At 43.4% G+C, this 19,679-nt stretch overlaps 1 protein-coding gene across 3 annotated transcripts in view; it reads left to right on the forward strand.

The window, feature by feature from the left end:
* Window positions 1-19,679, forward strand: part of LOC142590280 (uncharacterized) — a 153,905-nt gene that overhangs the window by 40,655 nt on the left and 93,571 nt on the right. Inside the window, exons 2-3 of one of the 3 annotated variants that reach the window (XR_012830065.1) lie at window positions 2,939-3,066; window positions 18,084-18,118. Coding sequence is in view for 1 of the 3 variants with exons in the window: in XM_075702272.1 (XP_075558387.1) it covers window positions 18,084-18,118 (35 nt within the window). In the remaining 2 variants the exon portion in view is untranslated. Of the gene's footprint in view, window positions 1-2,584; window positions 3,067-18,083; window positions 18,119-19,679 lie in introns of those variants that run through there. The other 2 variants (XR_012830064.1, XM_075702272.1) reach the window with 2 other exon arrangements.

Here is a 19,679-nt window from a genome sequence, read left to right on the forward strand (position 1 = left end):
TGATACAGCTTATGAGAAAGTGATAAACATGCAGATTTTGGCGGTGACATAGTTCTTGCCGGGCGGTGTGTTTCTTTAATGTTGTGATTCTAGTAGGACGTTTGCAACTAGAGTAAAAAAACGAACTGCGAAGTTCTGCAATGATTTTCTATTGTTTAATAAATGTTTGATGAGGGTCCTAAATGAGAGAAGCATGTTCAACTTTAACTCTAATTAGTGTAGAGAAGGCCCGTAATAGGAGGTGGGAAGGAGCATGCTCAAAGTTATGTTTTAGGAAACCTAATCACCGATTTGGTCTGTTTGCTTTCTGTGCCAACTGCGCCACTAAACACTTCGGTTCCTTATATTGTCTTCAGTCTATCGTTCCCTCATGTTCACGCCAACTACACAATGTACATAAACAAAAAAAACATATCCTTCTGCGTTGGTACTTTAGCATCAACATCCGGTTTTTAAACTGATCATTCTATGATTACTCGAGGCATTCTGCTGTAGGTATACCCATGCATGATTCACACTCGCATAGCTTTGGCTTCTCTGAAAAAAAATAGAACTGTCCGACGGTGAACAGAACTTCGTGCCGTGGAACAATAGCGCAATGTATTAATAATTGAGACCGATATGACAGCTAATTTTCAAGCTTTACACCAGGATTGCCCAAAAAATCTTCCATAACCTACAGCAAGGTCGAAAAGTGTATCACATTTCGGTGCCTAAGAAAATCTGTATTTAAAATTTGATATCGTACTTCAATCTCGCACCAGTCTCGCTACGCTTAGTGGTGACGCAAAGAATCATACACCGGGAAATGGCATCCTGGTTGTAACTGAGGCCAGTTTCGAGGGCCATGTTTTCCTGTACTTCAAGCGCGCAAAGCAACTGCAGTAGCTAAAAATGTTTTTGTTTATGTCGTTGTTTATGTACAGGTGTCATCGCGGCCTGCAGCTACTCTTCAGCACCAGAATGAATATATGCTGGGCACAACTGAGCGGCAATGCCCTTGCTTGCCTTTTGGGTGCCTGAGCATGCGATGCATGGTGCTCCGTGTGCTCCCGATCACTTTGTGGGCAGACGAAACAGCGGTGGCCCCACATTTTCGGAAGTCACAAACTCCATGAAAAATGTCTGTCGCTCTCCCTGAAAGTGGCTGAGGAGTAGCGATTTCAATTAGAATTTTCGAATGTCTGCGAACAGCCCACTCTTTTTGTATAGCCACGTTCCGCCAACCCAGTGGAGTCTGCTGTCTCCGCCCTATGTTGTGGGTAGAGGCATATTCCGGACTTCCTTCTCATGTAGACCAGAAAGAACAGCTCTGATGCAAAGGGGCACTTTTTAGCTTTGAAAGTATGTCTGGATGACTGGACAGCCTCTAATACTGTTTCAAGGTATGTCATGTAATCGTCACTGCTTGCGGGAAAAACATCCACATTACTGAAGCGGACGGAGGAGGTCGCAACCTAAAGCAAGCCAATGCTGTTTCAGCCACATGATTGAACGTTGCCGTTGCTGAGGAGTAGCCGATTGGCATAACCATGAATTCAATGTGGCCGTCCGGTACACTGGAAGCCGTCATATATCAGTCTCTCTCAACAACTTCGATTTGCCAGCCGCCAGTGTTGAGACATGTCCCCCAAAATTACTAGGCATAGCAAAGTCACTGCAGTGCATCATATATTGATGGATAGGGGCACATATCCTCCTTCGTGAAGTTTTGCGCCGATGACAAATCAAGCAAAACTAAGTGCTCCATGGTTTTAATCCACCAGGTCAAAAGGTATCAGTTTGGGCGAGTTGGAATGTCATGACCTTCATATGCTGGTAGCGTAGCTTATAAAGAGCAAAAAGGAAGGTGGAACGGTTAATGAAAGGGCACAGTGCGCTCACTCAATTTCCTTTCATTAGCCATTCTGTCTTCCTGTTTGCTCTTTCAAAGCGGCGCTACAGGCCCAAAAAATCCGCCAGGATTACAGGAAACGAAAACGGAATTTTTGATGCAAAATCATTTCGAATTCATTGCGGAACATTTCATCGACATGTTGCTTTATTGCCTATTTATCACTTTGCGATACTCGGTGTGGTGTTGAAGTGCTCAACTGGATGCTTCGTATAGCATGCGAAGGTTAGGAACTGATGTCTGTTTAATCCTTGATGGCAATGTAAATAACTCCATGGATTGTTGGCGGAGACTTTTGACATGTGCTTCTTTGTGCCAGCGAAGACTCGGAAGAATATGAAAGGCTAGTTCAGGTACTGTGATATCAATAATACCAGGGGATCGCTTGCTACCGTAAGCTCTATATATAAAAAGTTCATGCTCTTGTTCAAGTGTTCTAATTCGTGGCTGATGTTTGTCACTATTACCTTCGCAATTACATATATAGAAAGGATATGGCTCGAAGCAGACCAGGACGAAGTGCGACACAAACGCTATATACGGGCGCCCGTATACGTCGTTTGTGTCTCCCCCGGTCCTTGTCTGCTTAGAGGCGCAAATTTTCTTCTTAATTCATGAACCAACTAACTTAGCAAGAAGTTTTGTTATTATATACGATTAAAGGATTCCCCTTGCGATGAAGGTTTCACGGTGGAGCAGGTGCTTTTGGTCACTCTCTACAATGCCGCGCATACCTCATGTGCCCTTGTGCGGAAAGAAGTTATCATGTTGGTGTGAGACAGCATATTCAGTTGACCTTCAAGCACACGCATGGCTTGGTGACCGACAGAGCTCTCCAGGTTGTAGTGTTCGGCCTTTTGATAGCATTATCGACTAGTAGTCCAAGGTCAATGATGGTGCCCTCTTTGTTCATGAAGTTCATGCTGAAAATCATGTCTCGTGAGCATTGTTGTAAGATAGCGATGATAACAGGTTAAGTGCGGTCATGAATGGTATTTGTGGCCATGCTTATCATAATCGGTGGTATTACGTTCCCTCTAACAGTGCTGACTCCACAGCCTTCCCAGGCAGATTTCACTTCTTACTGGGTGGCAAAATGTCCTCTCGACGGTGTGGTCGGCTCTTCTGCCCGCTAAAGTAGTCAGTGCGTAGCAGTCGAGAGCCCGGTCGAGGTGAGTGTTATTTTCTCTTGCATTGCAGTTATGCCATGACCTTGGGTCAAAGGTGGGTACCACTGTCCAGCTGTTAGGTGCCATGATCAGGTCTTCTGTAGGAGGCGCAGTGTTGGCAATGATGCTTCCTTCTGGTGGCGTGGTGGTGTCGTTACATTCTCCATATAGTATTTTTGGCATCTTCGGCATCGCTGAGGCGCCGCTGAGTGACGCACCTTGACCCTATGAAAGTGCTGCGGAGGATTCCGTCTGCACACGCACCCTATAAATGAGGCGTTACTCTTTTGAGCGCTTGGTGTGTCACGGCGTTGATTCCAGAATAATCACATAAACGTCGATGTTGATGGCGAGACGTGTTGTGCCACAATTGTTTTCCGCGCTCTATTTCGAATGCGCTCTGTCACATTTTACGCAGAAAAGTTGTAATAAATCGACAAAATATTTATATTCCACTAACTTTTGTCAAATCAACTCATTTTTTGATCTCGAAGGAATTTAAGTATTTTTCATGTGTGCGGCGGCTGATGTGGGGTCCTACAGGTATCATAACCAGTTATCCAAGGAAGCGCTCTTGGCGCTGTGCTATCGCTCGTATATATCGGTGATACTCTAACGACAATGGGTACATCACCTGCACGTAACCGGCTATTTCTAGAAGACCTAATTTCCTCTAAAACTGTACTTTCGCCGAGAGTGAATCGGTGCTTAAAGACGAATTGCGCTGGCAGATTTCGTCCATATTATATAGCGCCAAAAAATCTGTTTCTCTAGAGGATTTTGCAAAAAAACCTGCAAGGTTATTGGATTATAAAGCTAACGAGCGCCTAATAAACACATCTTAGCAACATAATTATTTTGAGCACATGAGGCCCGTTACGTGTGCACAATAGACGGTGAACGGGCATTCTCGTATTTCGCCGCCTCCGAAATGCGGCCGCCAAGTCCGACATTCAATGCCACCGTCAGAGGCGTTGCGGCGCGGTGCATGAAACACTACTTCACCACGGAGAGTCCGGTGCATCCGTACGCTGAACTATTTGCAATTTAATTTCCCTACACAAATTAGTGCTTAAGTAAATGCAAGTTTTTGACGTTTCTTTCTAGTACGAGTGCATATTCCATGTTCACGTTTCTAGTTGTCCTTTCGTGATTTATCAAGCACTTCTGGGCCTTAACTCAAATTTTTGAAGGGGCATGAAAATCTGTGGGATTGCTTTTGATGGACAATATTTTTTATGGTAGTGGTTGCAGCCACATATCCGCAAATCCGTGTGATTTAACTCAATTTCATTGCCAACAACAGTGAGGTACTGCTTAAAACAGCTTTGTAAGAGCTGATGTTATCTGCTTACACTTCTTTTAGCAGTCAAAAAGAGCGGAGAGATTGAAGAAGCTATTTCCGATGAGGGCAGCTTTTGTGCTGCATATTTTTGATTAGGGCAAGGACTGTCTCGTAAGAGACGTTATTATTCGCACCCAGGATTGCTGTCTTCAAACGCCCAGTTTACAGCAAACCATTTTCTCATTTGATCCCAGCGGAGCTTTGCGTTATGTATTTCCCGATTGAGACAGCGTGGCGACATTTTAGGGGCATTTTCGATACTTGAGGTGAATTGGCAGCTTCTTTCACTATTTTTTGTAATTTCTTGGCTGCATTTACACTTTTTGGATGACGAAACATCGGAACAGTCAATCTCGGCACCACGCATCACGTGCATTGCCGTTGTTGTTTTCATTGTTTTGCCATTTTCTGTTGATTTTTCAGTAAAATATTGCCTGCACCTCAACCTTTTTGAAGCCTGCCTTGCCGTTAACGTCTCAACATAAAAAGAACATATTGTTGCTTAGAATGAAAGTAAAACTGTATAATGTCCACACAAATTTCCTGCAAGATTCGCCACAACTAAAGGCTTCGTTTTTCCGAAAGAAACTTGACTAATTAGTCCAATCACAAGAACGGCAATGGACAAATCAAGGCTTTGAAAAGCAGAGTTCAAACGTAGGGGCGACTGAAGCGTGCTGTCAACAAAGAAGAATACCGAGAGTAAAAGTCAACTCAAGTAGCATTCCGTACGAAGAAAGCTGACGTCAAGTTCCTTCTGCGCTCTGAGAGATGTTCACCCCACAGCTAAAGGTATGGCGAAGTCATGTACAGTAAACTCATGGAGTCACAGCGCTGCTGCTTATGACTTGACGTCATCCCCATCGTGTGTGCTAGCATAGCAAATGGGATGACGTTTTAATACTTTTGCAAGTTTCGGAAACGTTTGAAAATCTTCACGGGCATGACATTTCTCCTCTGTTAGATGCCTTGAAACCAAATGCGAAATGAACTGACAAAGCAAGTAGACAGTAAAGCAGTACTGGGCAGTAGAAGTTTAGTTGAAGTTAATGCCTGTGTTGTGTTCTTCCTTCTGTCCTCGTCTTCAGCGCTGCGCAGACACGTCGATATTGCAGAGAACCTGGTTAGCATGTGTAAAACGGCCCATAGGTCTCGCGCAAAGACTGCACTGATATTTTGGGAATTTAGTAAACATTTTCGAGAATTTTATTTTGATAAGGATTTGCCACATTCGATTGTATGCGCGGCTCGAATTGTTGGTAGAATCCTAAAAATTTAGTTCTCTCATACCATGAAAGTGTAGGGCAACTGGCGACCATGCTTGCTGCTATGGTTAATAATTTCACTTTGCTTCGCTCTCTGCGCCCACTGCCCCTCTAAGCACATCAGACGCCTTAGAGTGTCTTCCGTTTTTCGTTCCCTCATGTTCCCCATAACTATGCCATGTGCATGAACAAGAAAAAAAAGACGTATGCTTCTCGTAGCGGCCAATCTACAGTCGTCCTGTGAGACAGTCGTGTGTAGCTTCAGCGGCGGTAGTTAAGCTTCAGCACGCGGTTTTTTAACAGAGCATCCTATGATTATTCCGGGAACTGTGCAGTAGGTATATCTAACCATGATTCACTCACGCATTGGCTTAGGATCTATAAAAGAATAGAAGTGTCCGACCGTCAACAGAACTTCGTGATAAAGAACAAATAGCCCAATGCTCTAATAATGAGGACCGATATCACACTGATTTTCCAATCTTTGTTTCAGGATATTATGAAAAACTTTCCACAATCTACATCTAGGTCGAAAAGCTTGATCATACTTTCGTTCCTCAGAAAATTTGTATTTCAATTTTTGATATCGTATTTGAACCAAGCACCAGTCTCGCAACACTGAGCATTGGCGAAAAAAGTAATACGCGAGCTGTAACAGAGGACAATTTCGATGGCCGTGTTTTCATGTACTTGAAGCATGGAAAGCAACTGCAGGAGTTGAATTATATTTTTGTTAATGTCGTTGTTTTTTATGTAGGCATCTCTGCGGTCTGCAACTTCTCTTCAGCAGCAGAGTGAATATATTAAGGGCACAATTCACCCGCAATGCCCATGCTTCCACGTCGGGTGCGTCAGTATGCGATGCCAGGTGCTACGTGTGCACTCCGGAACACTCACTTTTCAGATGACACAGTGCTGGCCCCACATTTGCTGAAGTAACCGGCTGGCTAACAAATGTTGGTCACTGTCCCGAAGAGTGGTTTAGGAGTAGGGATTTCATTTAGAATTTCGGAATGTGGGTGACTGGCCGACTGTTTTTGTTTGGATAGCCGCGTCGCGCTCTCCATCCTTAGATAATATGATAAATTAAATATAGACACAAGATCGTGGTCAAGCGCCTTTATGCAAACGTGTTATTTCTTTTTTGGCGCCAAAACACAATAGGCACAAAAGGACACAAACATAGCTGTCAGAAGAATTGAAACATATCAAGTTAATATATGAAGACCTTAATAAATTAGGTATGTTTCACATGCGACAAAGTTTACACACTCAGGGCATCCATTCAGCAACACGCATATGTAATATATGCAATTCCAGAAATATTATTGCAGCCCCACGCAATACTCGTGGCGTTGTTTTGCTTAAATGTGAAAAAGGCGAGTATTCATCCGGGACCTCCATGTTGTCATGTTGTAAGGACGATGAACAAACACGTTGGCACAACAGAAGTAACGGAAATATCTATTTCTGTCGACGTATAAAATGTCATTGGCAAAAACCATTTAGTAGGCACATAGGCCAAGCAATCTGCGCACTGCCTTGTTGTCTATGCGCTGATCAACCTTCACGTTGTCCGCTGTCTGTTGTAGGTGGGCCATATTCCGGACTTCCTGATCACGTACACCAGAAATCACAGCTCTCATGCGAAGTGGCACTTTTTAGTTTTCAAAGTGTGTCTGGTTGACTGGACAGCCTCTAATACTGTTTCAAGGCACGTCATGTATTTGTCGTTACTTACGGGAAAACTATACTATGCAAGCAGAAGAAGGAGGTCTGTAACTCAAAGAGTGCAATCGCTGTGTCCACCACATGCTTGAACGTTTCCGTTGCCGAGCAATCGCCGAATGACATGAACCTAAATTCAAAGTGTAGTGAAAGCCGTCATTTCTCGGTCTCTCTTCACGACATCGCTTTGCCAATAGCAAGTGAAATTCACATTCAATTTCAAGTTTATTTACCAGACAACATGCTGGATGGTTCGCTGGGCTAAAAGCCGTGAAAACTGCTTGATGGGGACCAGGTGACTGTTACATGTCAGCGGCTATACGAGGTACACATGTAGAGGACTAAGATATGCTGCGATAAAGGCAAAAATGAAAAAAAACGTACAGATTACAGTGCATAATATAACGTATTCATAAATCACACAACTTCGCTTCAAATACGATGCATATGAAAGAGTATATGCAAATTACAACTCATAGTAAAACATATTTATCACTCGCATAAGTACACTCACAATGCTGCAAAACCTGTTTATTTCCTTTAATGACTGATTGGCAAGCAGTGTGCGTATATATATATATATATATATATATATATATATATATATGTGTGTGTGTGTGTGTGTGTGTGTGTGTGCCTAGTACATATTTATAAATGCTGACTATTTTACTTGCAAACAAAAGAACCAAAGAAACAAGGTAACTGTTTCTTACTGCAAGCGGCTGTGTTTTCATGTGTTTTTATTGCTGTTGGGGTTTTGACTGCAACTTCGATACTTGTACGATAAGTTGTACGAAATCGAGGTATAGTCCATGTATGGGTGTTTCTTGTAGGTACTTTAATAACACGACTCTCTAGACATAAGGCTTTAATAAAGTCCGAGAACTCTCTGTTTGAAAAGCAGAGTGTGTTTCACAAACGGTACGAGTAAATGTTATAAACCCGAACTATACTGAACCAATGAAACTAGTTGAACGTTGTTGCAAGATGTTCAATGTTTCCAACGCAGGGAATTACCCTTTTTAGTAGAACAAGAATATCATTTATGTTAGTTTTTGGTGAAATCTTTAGATCTTTTGTTGAAGTCTTGAGATCTATCAGTCAATATTTTTAGGCCTAGCAAAGTCGCTACAGTGCATCATCTATTCGTGGCTGGGGGCACACCTCCACCTTTGTGATGTTTTGTGGCGATGACAATTCAAGCAACATGCTGAGCTGCATGCTACTAATCCCCAGGGTTACGGCAAATGGCCACGGAACCTTGAATGGCGAAAAGATTTCGAATTCAATGCGCAGCATTTCATCCACGTGTTCTTTTATAGTCTAGTTATCACAATCGGTTTCGTTATGTGTCCTCTAGCTGTCTTGGTTCCAGGGTCTTCTCAGGCTGATTTACCTTTGTGCAACTTGCTGGCGAAACGTCCTTTCATGATGGAGCGGTCGGCTCTTGTGTTGCCTCAAGTGTTCATTACGTGGCAATCGAGAGCCAAGTCGAGCTGAGTTTTCTTTTCTCTTGCATTGCAGTTATGTCATGACATCGGGTCAAGGGTGCGTGCCACTGTCCCACTTTTAAGTCCCATCGTCAGGTCTTCTGTAGGAGGCGCAATTCTGGCTTCAAGGCTTCCGTCGTCTAGCGTGGTGCCATCGTTACGTTGTCGAGATGGTCTTTTTGGCGTCTCCGGCATCGCTGTGGAGCCGCTGGCTCACGCAGCTTGATCATATGGTAGTCCCAGGGTAGAGCCCCTCTGCATACGCACCCCATGTATGACGCTTTACTGCCTTGACAGCATGGTGTGTCTCTGCGTTGATTTCGGTATGACCACTTTAATTTCGACATTCAAGGCGAGTCGGGTTGTGCTACAATACTTTTCACGCCCGATTCCCAATACGCTCTGTCGCGTTCCATGCAGCAAAGTTGTATTAAATCGGAAAGATAGTGATCTTCCTGAAACTATTGTCAAATCAACTGTTTCTTACATCTTAAGACAACTTCAGTTTGTTCATGTGCACGGTCGCTGATGTAGAGTCCTACAGGTATTATATGCAGTTCTTCAGGGGAGCGCTCCTAGCGCTATACAGTTGCTTGCAGTAATACTATCAGAACAATGCGTACATCACCTGCACATATTCGATTATTTCTAGACGACGGAATTTCCTTTAAAACAATTCCTTCCCTGAGAGTCAAACGGTGCTTAAGGAAAACCTACTATGCTATAAATTGTGCTGCCAGGTACGGTCCGTAAAAATAAGCGCCACAATATCTGTTTTTCTTGATGACTCTGGAAAAAATAGACGGTTTTTAATTAAAAACCTAACGAGCGCCTACTAAACAAATGTTATCAGTATAATTATTCTGACCACCTGGGGTTCTTTACGTGTACACAAAAGACGGTAAACGGGCGTTCTTTTATTTCGCCACATTGGAAATGCGGCCGCCATGGCCGACATTCAATCCCGCCCTCAGAGGTATTCCTGCGCGACGCAAGAAACACTACTCCACCATGGAGCGTGCGGTGTAACTGGACCTTTAGCTATTTTGGATTTCATTTCCTTCCACAAATCACTGCTTAGGTAAATGCAAGTTTTTGGCGTTTCTCTCTAGTACGAGTGCATATTCTATATCCACAATACTTGTTCTCTTCTCACGATTTTAAAAGCACTCCTGGGTCTTAAATGTTATTTTTGAAGGCACATGAATTGTGAGGGACTTCTTTTGATTGACAAAATCCTTTCAGATAGTTGTTGCAGCCGCTTATCCACACACTCATGTGACTTTACTCCGCTTCATTGTCGACCACCGTGAGGGACAACTTATGAATGTTTTGTAAAAACTGAGTCGATTACTTTGGAAATTATTTAGCACTCTAAAATAAAGGATAAATAAAAGAAGCTATTCCCAGTGAGGCAGATTTCTGGGCATTTTTCATACTTGTGGTAAATTCCAGATTTTTTGGCTACATTTACACTTTTTGGATTACGAACCTGCAGTGAAGTCAATCATGTTACCGAGCATCACGCGCGTTGCCTTTGTTGTTTTCTTTGTATTCGCTATTTTTCCCTTGCCCTTTCTATGAAACTTTGGCTGCACCTCAACCTTGTTGAAGCCTGCCTTGCCGTTGGCACCGCAACAACGTGTAAAAGAACATTTTGTTGCATAGAATAAAAATATTCTGTATCATGTCCGCACAAAATTTGTGCGTAATTGGCCATAAATGAAAGCTCCGCTTATTCCGAAAGAAAGTTGACTGCTTTGACCAATCACAAGAATGGCTATGGGCAAAAGACGTTTGGAAAATTACAGGCAAATTGCGGGGGCGACTGAATCATACTGTGAACAAATAAGAATACCGAGCGTAAATATCAAACGAAATAGCATTTTGTAGGATGGAAGCTGAGGCCAAATTCCTTCTGTTCTCTCAGACACGTTGAGATGCCAACAAATGGCACGGCGAAGTTGTGTACGTTAACCTCACAGAATCAGAGCCGCGCTGCATGTTAACTGACGTCATCCCTGTCGTGCGTCTTAACATGATAAATGGGATGAAGTTTTAAGGCTTTCGTAGGTTGGAAAAACGTTTCAAAAACTACACGTGCGTGACATTTCTCTCCTCTTAGAGAACATCGTCCTGATAATGCAAAGCTACCTAGCAACCAAATGCGAAATGTGCTGATAAAGGCAGCAGACAGTAAAGAAATAGTGCACAGTATCAGCTTAGTTGAAGTCGGTGCCTGTGTTGCGTTGTTCCTTCTGTCCTCGCCTTTAGCGCTGCGGAGACATGTCGATGCTGTGGACAACCTGGTTGGCATGCGTAGAACGGGCTATGGAACTCGCACAAGGACGCCATAGCTGCATTTGTGAATTTAGAAAACGTTTTCCGGAATTTATTACTATAAAGATTTGCCTCATGCGATTGTTTGACCGGCTCAACTTGTTGGTAGAGTACCAAATAATTCTTTCTTTGATACCTTTAAAGTGCACGACAACCAGCGACCATGCTTGTTGTTATGGTTGTTAATTACGTTTTGCTCTGCTTTCCCTGCCCACTGCTCTAATAAAGACATTGGTCCCTTACATTAGCTTCCTTCTATGGTTCCTTTATGGTCACTGTAACTACGTCATGTACATAAAGGAAAAAAAACGTATCCTTATCGTAGCGGTCTAAACACCCTTGTCCCGCGATGCAGGTGTGTGAAGCTCCTGCGTTCCTAACAAAGCCCCAACGTCCAATTTTTAACCAGAGGATTCTATGACTCATTCCAGGCACTCTGCTGCGGGCATAGCTAAGCATGTTTCACTCTCGCAGTGGCTTTGAATCGCTTGAAGAATAGCAGTGTCTGACAGTAAACATAACTTCATGCCGCGGAACAATACCATAATGATCTAATAATTAAGTCTGATATGAAACCTAATTTTCGAGATTTATTGTGGGATTGCAGGTTACACTGTCCAAAAACCACAGCAAGGCCCCAACATTTGAGCATATTTCTGTTCCCTAGAAGATTTCTATTTAAATTTGTTTATATCCTACTTGAACGAAGCACCAGTCTGACAACGCTTAGTGGTGACAAAAGGAATCAGACTCCCTGTAATGGCTTCCTGGGTGTAATAGAGGACAATTCCTAAGGTCTATATCCAATGTATTTCAAGCACGGGAAGCAGTTGCAGCAGCTGCAAAACAATATTTTTAATGCCGTGTTGTTTTATAGGCGTCTTTTCGGTCTGCAGCTTCTCTTCAACACCTGAGTGAAAATATTCACGCCACAATTTAGCGGTAATGCCTTTCCTTCCCCGTTCGGCGCCTTAGTATGCGAAGTGCTCCGTGTGCTTCCAAACAGTTTGATTGTTTGAAGTCGTTTGCAGACGACACAGTGGTGGCTCCACAAGGTCCATGGCAAAGTTCTGGCACTTCCTTAGGAGTAGAGACTTCAATTAGAACTTCTGAATGTGCGCGAATAGTCCACTTTTTTGATTGTATAGCCACGCTGTGCTCTCTTTTGTTAGATAAAAAATAAATTAAAAATATACAGAAGACTGTGGTCAACGCGCCATTATGCAAGCTTTTTATTTGTTTTTCGAGACAAAACACAATACCCATAAAAAGACACCGACAAAACTGTCAGAATAATTTAACATGGACAACTAAACGTAGGATGACCTAACAAAATATTTTTTTCAGAAGAGGCAAAGTTTACAAACAAGGCGCCATTTCAACTACACACATCTGTAATATAAGCACTTCCAAAAATATAAATACGTCCTCACGAAAGTACCCGTGGTCTCGATATTCTGGACTGTCATAATGGCTTAAATAATCCGGGACCTCGATATTGTCTTGTTGCAGACAATGAACAAATAAATAGGCACAACCCAAGTAAAGGAAATCTTTACTTCGACACATATCAATTCTTTGACAAACACCATTTAGTACGCACAGAGGCCAAGCGAATTGGCTCTGATTGTTGTCGATGCGCTGATAAAGTTTTACAGTGACTGCTGTCTGTTGTGCGTCGCGGCATACTCGGGACTTACTGCTGACGGGGTATGGAAAGAACAGCTCTCGTGCAAAGTGGCATTTTCTAGGTTTCAAAATGCGTCTGGGTGACTTGATTGCCTCTAGTAATGTTTCAAGATGTCTGATGTGTTGATCGTTACTTCGGGAAAAAAATTCATTATCCAAGCAGACGAAGCAGTTCGGCCGCGTAATACCAGCAAACGCAGTGTCCACCACAGGCTCGAACGTTGGCGCTGCTGAGCAATGACAGAATGGCACTACCTTGAATTCAAAGAGGGCTTCCGGCGTACTAATGGCCGCCATTTCGTGGTCTCTCAATGGCTTTGATTTCTCCGTATGCAGTCTTGAGGTCTATAAAACAAAAGTTATTTGCGTAGCAAAGTCAGTCCAGTGCGTTGTCTAGGCGTGGGATTGGCGCACATCCTTCTTCGTGATGTTTGGTGGCGTTGATAATTCATGCAAGACGCAGTGCTCCACGCCACTAACTGACAAGGATTACGGCAAACGACCACAGAGCTTGGGAATGGCGTAATTGTTTCGAATTCATTGAGCAGCATTTCATCCACGTGTTGCTTTATGCCTGTTTTGCTCACTTGCCGATACTGTGTACAGGGTTTGAGAGAGCGTTCACCTAACCGCTTCGGTCGTTACGCAATGCATAGCGACTGATGTTTGTCGAATCCTTGATGACAATGTAAAGAAGTCCATGTATCGCAGGAGGAGACCTTTGACGTTTGCTTCCTTCGACCTGAGAAGACTTGGAATAATAATTAAGGCTAGTTGATGGACACGGGCCGTTGGTTTAGGTTCAGTAATATCAAAAAGAACACTCGCGTGCTACCGTAAATTTTCTACATGCGAATTTCATGCGCTTCAAGTGCTCAAATTTCTGACCGAAGTTTCTCACGATTACCTGCGTTTTAAGTACATACAAAAAAAGGATGTGGCCTTAAACAGACGAGGACGAAGCGAGATTCTAACGGCATATACGGGCGCCCGTATATGCCGTTTGTGTCTCATTTCGTCCTCGTCTGCTTAACGCTGCAAACTTAGTTTTTATGTAGTTAACACACTAACCCAGATGGAGTTTTGTTACTTTATATGATTGAACAATTTCTCATACGATGGAACTTTCATGTTGGAGTAGCTGTTTTTGGTCACTCTCAATGATGCCATCCATACTTCTTGTGCCCTTGGCGCCGACCGAAATTATCAAGCTGTCGTGAGACGACATATTCAGTGGATCTTCAAGCACTAGTAAGGCGTGGTGGCGCAGAGATTTCTCCAGGTTTAATTGTTCTTTTTTCTGAGAGCACTATCGGCTAGTACTTCAGGGTGGATGATGGTCCCAAAGTTTGTTCAGGAATTTCATGCAGAAAGTTACGTGTGCTGAGCATTGTTGTAAGATAACAATCCTAACAGGGCAAGTGCGGTTATTAATTGTATTTGTTGCCGTGCTGATCACAATCGGTGTTATTAGGCGTCCTCAAGCTGTCTGGGTTCCGGGGCTCTCCCAGGCAGATTTAACTCGCTGGAACTCGGTTGTGAAATGTCCTCTCATGAACGGAGTAATCGGTTCTTGTGTGCACTAAGGTGGTGAGTGCGTGGCAGTCGAGAGCTTAGTCGATGTGCGTGTTCCATTCCATCGAATCGCGGTTATGTCACGGAATCGGCAAACGGGTGCTTGGCATTGTCTTGCTTTAATGTCTCATCGTCAGGTCTTCTGTACGTGGCATAGTGTTGGCTTCGATGCTTCCTTTTGGTGGCGTGGTGGCGTCGCTACATCTTGCACAGGGTCTTTTGGCATATTTGGCGATGGTGTAGCACCTTCGGCATTTTGACAGACAGCAACCACAACTGTGTTGGTCGGTGCTATTTGTTTTCCGGATATCGGTTTACAGACGAGTCGCGAGATGGGCCAGTGTATGGTCGGTACTGCGGCGGTAGTCTGTGATAGTCTGTGATTCGCGGCGGTTTGTGCAAAGACGATTGTAATGGGAGACTTCTCTGCAGTGACAGCAAAGCGAAAGGTTGCCGGCAGCGCGGCAAACATCCATCTTCCATGGCAAGTGACGCTGGGAGTATGTGGGTCTGCTGGTTGTGCCGGCCATGGTTTGGGGCACAAATGCATGCTACTGAGCCCTGGCATGGGAAAGGTGGGATAACGTGACGGCAGATGACGGCAGCCAAGCTAAAATCTTCTGGCAGGAGCTGCCGTAGTTCAAGAACTTGCAGAGACTGCTCCAGCTGTTCATGGGCAATGTCTACGGTCGAGGCCACGTAAGGCTGCGACGAACGGAACAAGTGATTCAGCTCCTCAAACACGGCCACTCTGCTCGCTGGTTTCGTGCTGGCCTTTGGTGCCCAGTGATTGATGGTGGAGTTGATGATGATGATGATATTGTTCCGGTGTTACGCGCAAGAGAGAGACCCAGAGGAAGCGATAGACATGACTGTATCTTGAAAATGAGACATTTCTACCAAACTGCGCGATCACCTTCTGCCCATGAATTTGTTGTGGATACATTTGGTATAGAGCTTTGTCTTCGTAACAAATGGTGAAAATGCAGGGTATTGAGTGAGAGCGGATCTTTCTAGTGGCCACCGTTCCGGTTCTTCAGCGATGTCGCAGGAGACAGTGCCTATTTCCGTAAGGCCTGCGTCTACTGCGTCGAGCATCGTACTGACGCATACGCTTTAACTGTACTTCGGTTTATGACATAACTACGGAGCACGAGCCTTTCGAGGAGGTGAAAAGTCATCGTATTTCTCAGTAATTCGCACGACTACCCAATACGGCATCATCACCTTGCGAAGACCAAGAGGACTGTGCTTCGCAGCAGCACCCTTCAGAGCAGCTGCCGAAGACTGTGCGCCGTGAGTTAGAAGTCATGTGCCTCGCGGTTCTGTAACCAACTGTCAACGATATATGCCCTTTTAGGTTTCCCCTATTTCAGGTTATTGTGGACAAAGAACATGCCAATGTCGGCTTGCAGTCAATTTGTACCATGGTTAGTTCCCAGCAAATCAAACATCCTTCGCTCGTGCATACTGAGAATCAATGGGTCCCTCATAGTTTTCGCAGTATGGCAGAGTGGCGAACACCGGACGACCGACTTATTTGCTTCAGTTGTCATCGCGTTGGTCACGTCGCCCGATACTGCTGCAACCGTAGGTCCTCGATGCCGTCCTCAAACAGGCCTCGTCGAGACGGCGATTTTTGCCATATGCAGCCGCAAGCAGAGCCGAACCGGCAAGCCACTCACGGTACCACAGCATGGCGCCGTCAATGACAGTGGCTGCAGTCACCAGTCCTGTTCGCCTCAATGTCCTCTCCCGTCGTCCAGATCGCCCCAGTCCCGTCGCCGTTCGCCTTCATTCCTATCTGGGCGTATTCCTTCGGGAAACTACAAGATTGAGGTCCCTGAGGTGACGCTGCATTATCGATGACTCTGTCAAAGACTCCGCAATATAGTCGACGTAGAAGTTGACGGTGCATTTCTCCCAGCGCTTGCTGATACAGGAGCCCATATTGCGGGGACGAGCAACCGTGTTCGTTGCAGCCTGAAGAGAGTCTTTGCAACTGCGGCCTCTCATGTTATCAGGGTCACTGATGGAGCAACCCCCATTATCCTTGGCACGTGCACTGCTCCATACACTGTTGCTGGTTGTAAAATTTCCGTTTTATTTGCTTTTCATTGCAAGAGGTGTGGTTGCAGACCACGCTTTCTTTCTTTGTACTCATTGATAAGCAGCGAAATAGACTGCAAAGGCAGTTATGGGAAGCTTTCATGTGATAAAATTGGGCACAGTCTTGTGCGTTAGTGAGCCTTCTTTCCAATTTAATGATAAATTACAATTTTAAAACACAGAACTTAAGCTTGGCGCTAAGTACGTGTTCTTGGATGCTTATATGCTCATTCACGACAACAATCCATGGGGTTGTATTCCATTTCAACGTTATCTGTAAGTGGAGCGCTTTTGCCATGCTTTTTTCTGCTTATGCTAGCGTCTTTTCACCTCCTGGAAGCATTTTACCGGAACTATGCACGAAATCGCCCAACAAATCACCTTACCTGAGAGTGCGTTACATAATAAACGAGAGACCAGGATACCCATGGTGGCTGCCGTGGTTGAGCAAGTTCACTACCCCAAATCTTCCCAGTCATTTCAGTGCAACAATTTATTAAATCCGTGACCCGTTCTGGCTTTGCAGTGTAACTTCATGGGCAGCCTGTCATCTGGGCAACTACCAAAATTCATTCAGAATACATTGCGTGGGTATGTTTATAAGCGCCAACGTACACGGCGTAAAAAAGCCGAAACCTTTTCGTTGAAAACTTCGAAAAAGAAACTCATGGCAGGCATTTAGGCGGCAGCTCTGTTAAGCTATATTGTGCCTGGAAACGTGTTCTGGCATGATATATTCAAGGAGTAATATCTTTATTTAAACACAGTACCACTGGCACCATTTAATGCGGTTATTTGTTTCTGTTGCACGATCGCCTCACTTGAAACATTGTGTGATGTGTTGTTGTCGCTGTTCTTGTGGTCACAGTTGTTCGTGACCTATTCCCGCATTAGACAATTGGTAAATTGGTGACAATTGGTGGATGAAGAAGAACAGGATTACTTAGGCATGCAGGGAAATAAATATTTCCGAAATAAAAGTTCTGAGGTGCCGAGAAAATAACGTAACTACACAATCTACCCTGTTAGCTACTATTCCTAAATTATTCGTCATCTTTGCCATACTGACGAAGCAAAATAAAGATCAAGTTGCTGGAAAAAGAAGAAACTCATTGGTAATTGCAACATTTGTGAAGTGTAGAAAACCACACTGCAAGAATTATTAACTAATCATGGCAATCAATTTGGCAATACAACCATATTTAGAGTAGTAACCAATCAAAAAATTTCCGCGTCTTAGTTTACAGTTGAAGACTTCATTGAGAAAAGAAACAAACTTTCGTAACCACACTGATTGTCCTAAATTACCTAGGTAAAAAATGACGTCTTGTGTTAAGGTAGTTTTGAATAACTAGAAACTGAAATAGGAGTGTTAAGTTCGATCATACTTAAGCATAATTCCTCAAGCGTTGTTGTATAGGGTACAAGAATTGTTACATTCCAGTTGCAGCAACCCCAGCATTTTCTTGTCTTTTTCAGTGGCGAACAATTGCGTTTGGATACTTACTAATGAGGTAAATGCAGCCCCATACTCATGGCACTATGCTGCTGGTTCATTCGATATTCAAATATATTTTCTGTTTGTGGGTAATTCGCTAAGACCTAATCATATATGTCCAAACTTTTATATTCGTTTTCGACTAGATATTTTAAAACAGCATATTTGCTAGAAATATTGTATTTGTACATGTTAAAGATCGCGAAAACAGTGTCCTAGCACAGTCAATGAACTGCACCAAAAATTCATGCTGATAATTTAGACCACTAATTCCATAGCCTTAAATTGCTACAGAAGTGTTTCGAATCTCTATGGCTCATTAGCTATTGCACATAAGGTTTGCTCGCCTAACCTTATTTCATCAACTTTATCACCATGCCACGCTTCATGATGACTTCTTTTTACCACCGCGTGCAGTCATCCCGTGCCGTGACCAGGCTAACAAAGTAAAACGCATAACGTGCCGCTCATCGCTCTACGCAAATTCATTTATTCCTCGCACAATATTAGAATGGAATAACCTACCAACACGCGCAGTTACTGAAGTTCATTTACCGTCTTTCCGAACCGTGTTGCACGAAAACGGTTAGCGGTAGCAGATTAGTTATTAATTATTGTTATATGTACATATTAACATATTCTGTAAAAAATGTTCTTTTGATTTCATGAATTAGTGCGTATGTCCCCTCTTCTATCTATTAATATTATGTTCCTTCTATGCGTTTTTATTTCATGTAGTATTATTTCTTTTCTATATTTAGTATTTGTCCCCCCCATCCTATGTAATACTCTCGAACGAGGGCCGTTAAGAGTAATGTATATAAATAAAAATAAATAAGGTTATAAGCGAAAGATCAAAAACTACCATCGAGGAAGACTGGCAGTACTTCAGCGCTTCTTCTAGGGACAAGCCGCAGATATCAACTACGAATCTGTGCTAACTGGGGGCTCTCATTTAAAATATGTATCAAGGTAAGCCACTTCTCAACGCTTATGAGTCAAGTCCGCTTATGTTATTAAGCTCCAAGAATATCTTAACCATCTTCCTCTAAATGACCTCTTTGAGGGAAGAAATGAATATGAAACGTAGATTAGTTCAAAAGTATTGATAAAAAAATTACCATCTAACAAGCACGCAAGACTCACATGTCAAATGCGCAGGAACGTAAGTCGACGAAGACCTAAGTGCCTTAGCAGGTGTACAAGAAGCGCGATTTCATCTCTAACTTTGACAGCAAAAATGCTTATTGTTTGAAGAGTAACGTCGAAAAGAATACCGGTTTGTTCGGAATCGGGTTCAGCATGCTCCAATTTCGTTCGGGCTCCGTCCCCGGAGAAAGAAATACTTAAAGCGATTCTTGAACTAATTCGCAATACTGCACCCCTCGTGAACCAGTAGTGTAAACCGCAATCTACCCTACCCTATGGCGAAATTTTCTAGTGTGCTATCGACTTGTCCGTATGGCGACAAGTAGCGCACTCTTCGCGAAGTTCATTAATGGCAATTCTTTCTAAAAAACAAGTATATTTGTACATTCCAGATACAATGAAGTTGTCGTGTTCTAATTATATTCATT

This window comes from Dermacentor variabilis, chromosome 8 (assembly GCF_050947875.1).
Source record: "Dermacentor variabilis isolate Ectoservices chromosome 8, ASM5094787v1, whole genome shotgun sequence".
In the NCBI taxonomy this organism is placed as follows: domain Eukaryota; kingdom Metazoa; phylum Arthropoda; class Arachnida; order Ixodida; family Ixodidae; genus Dermacentor; species Dermacentor variabilis.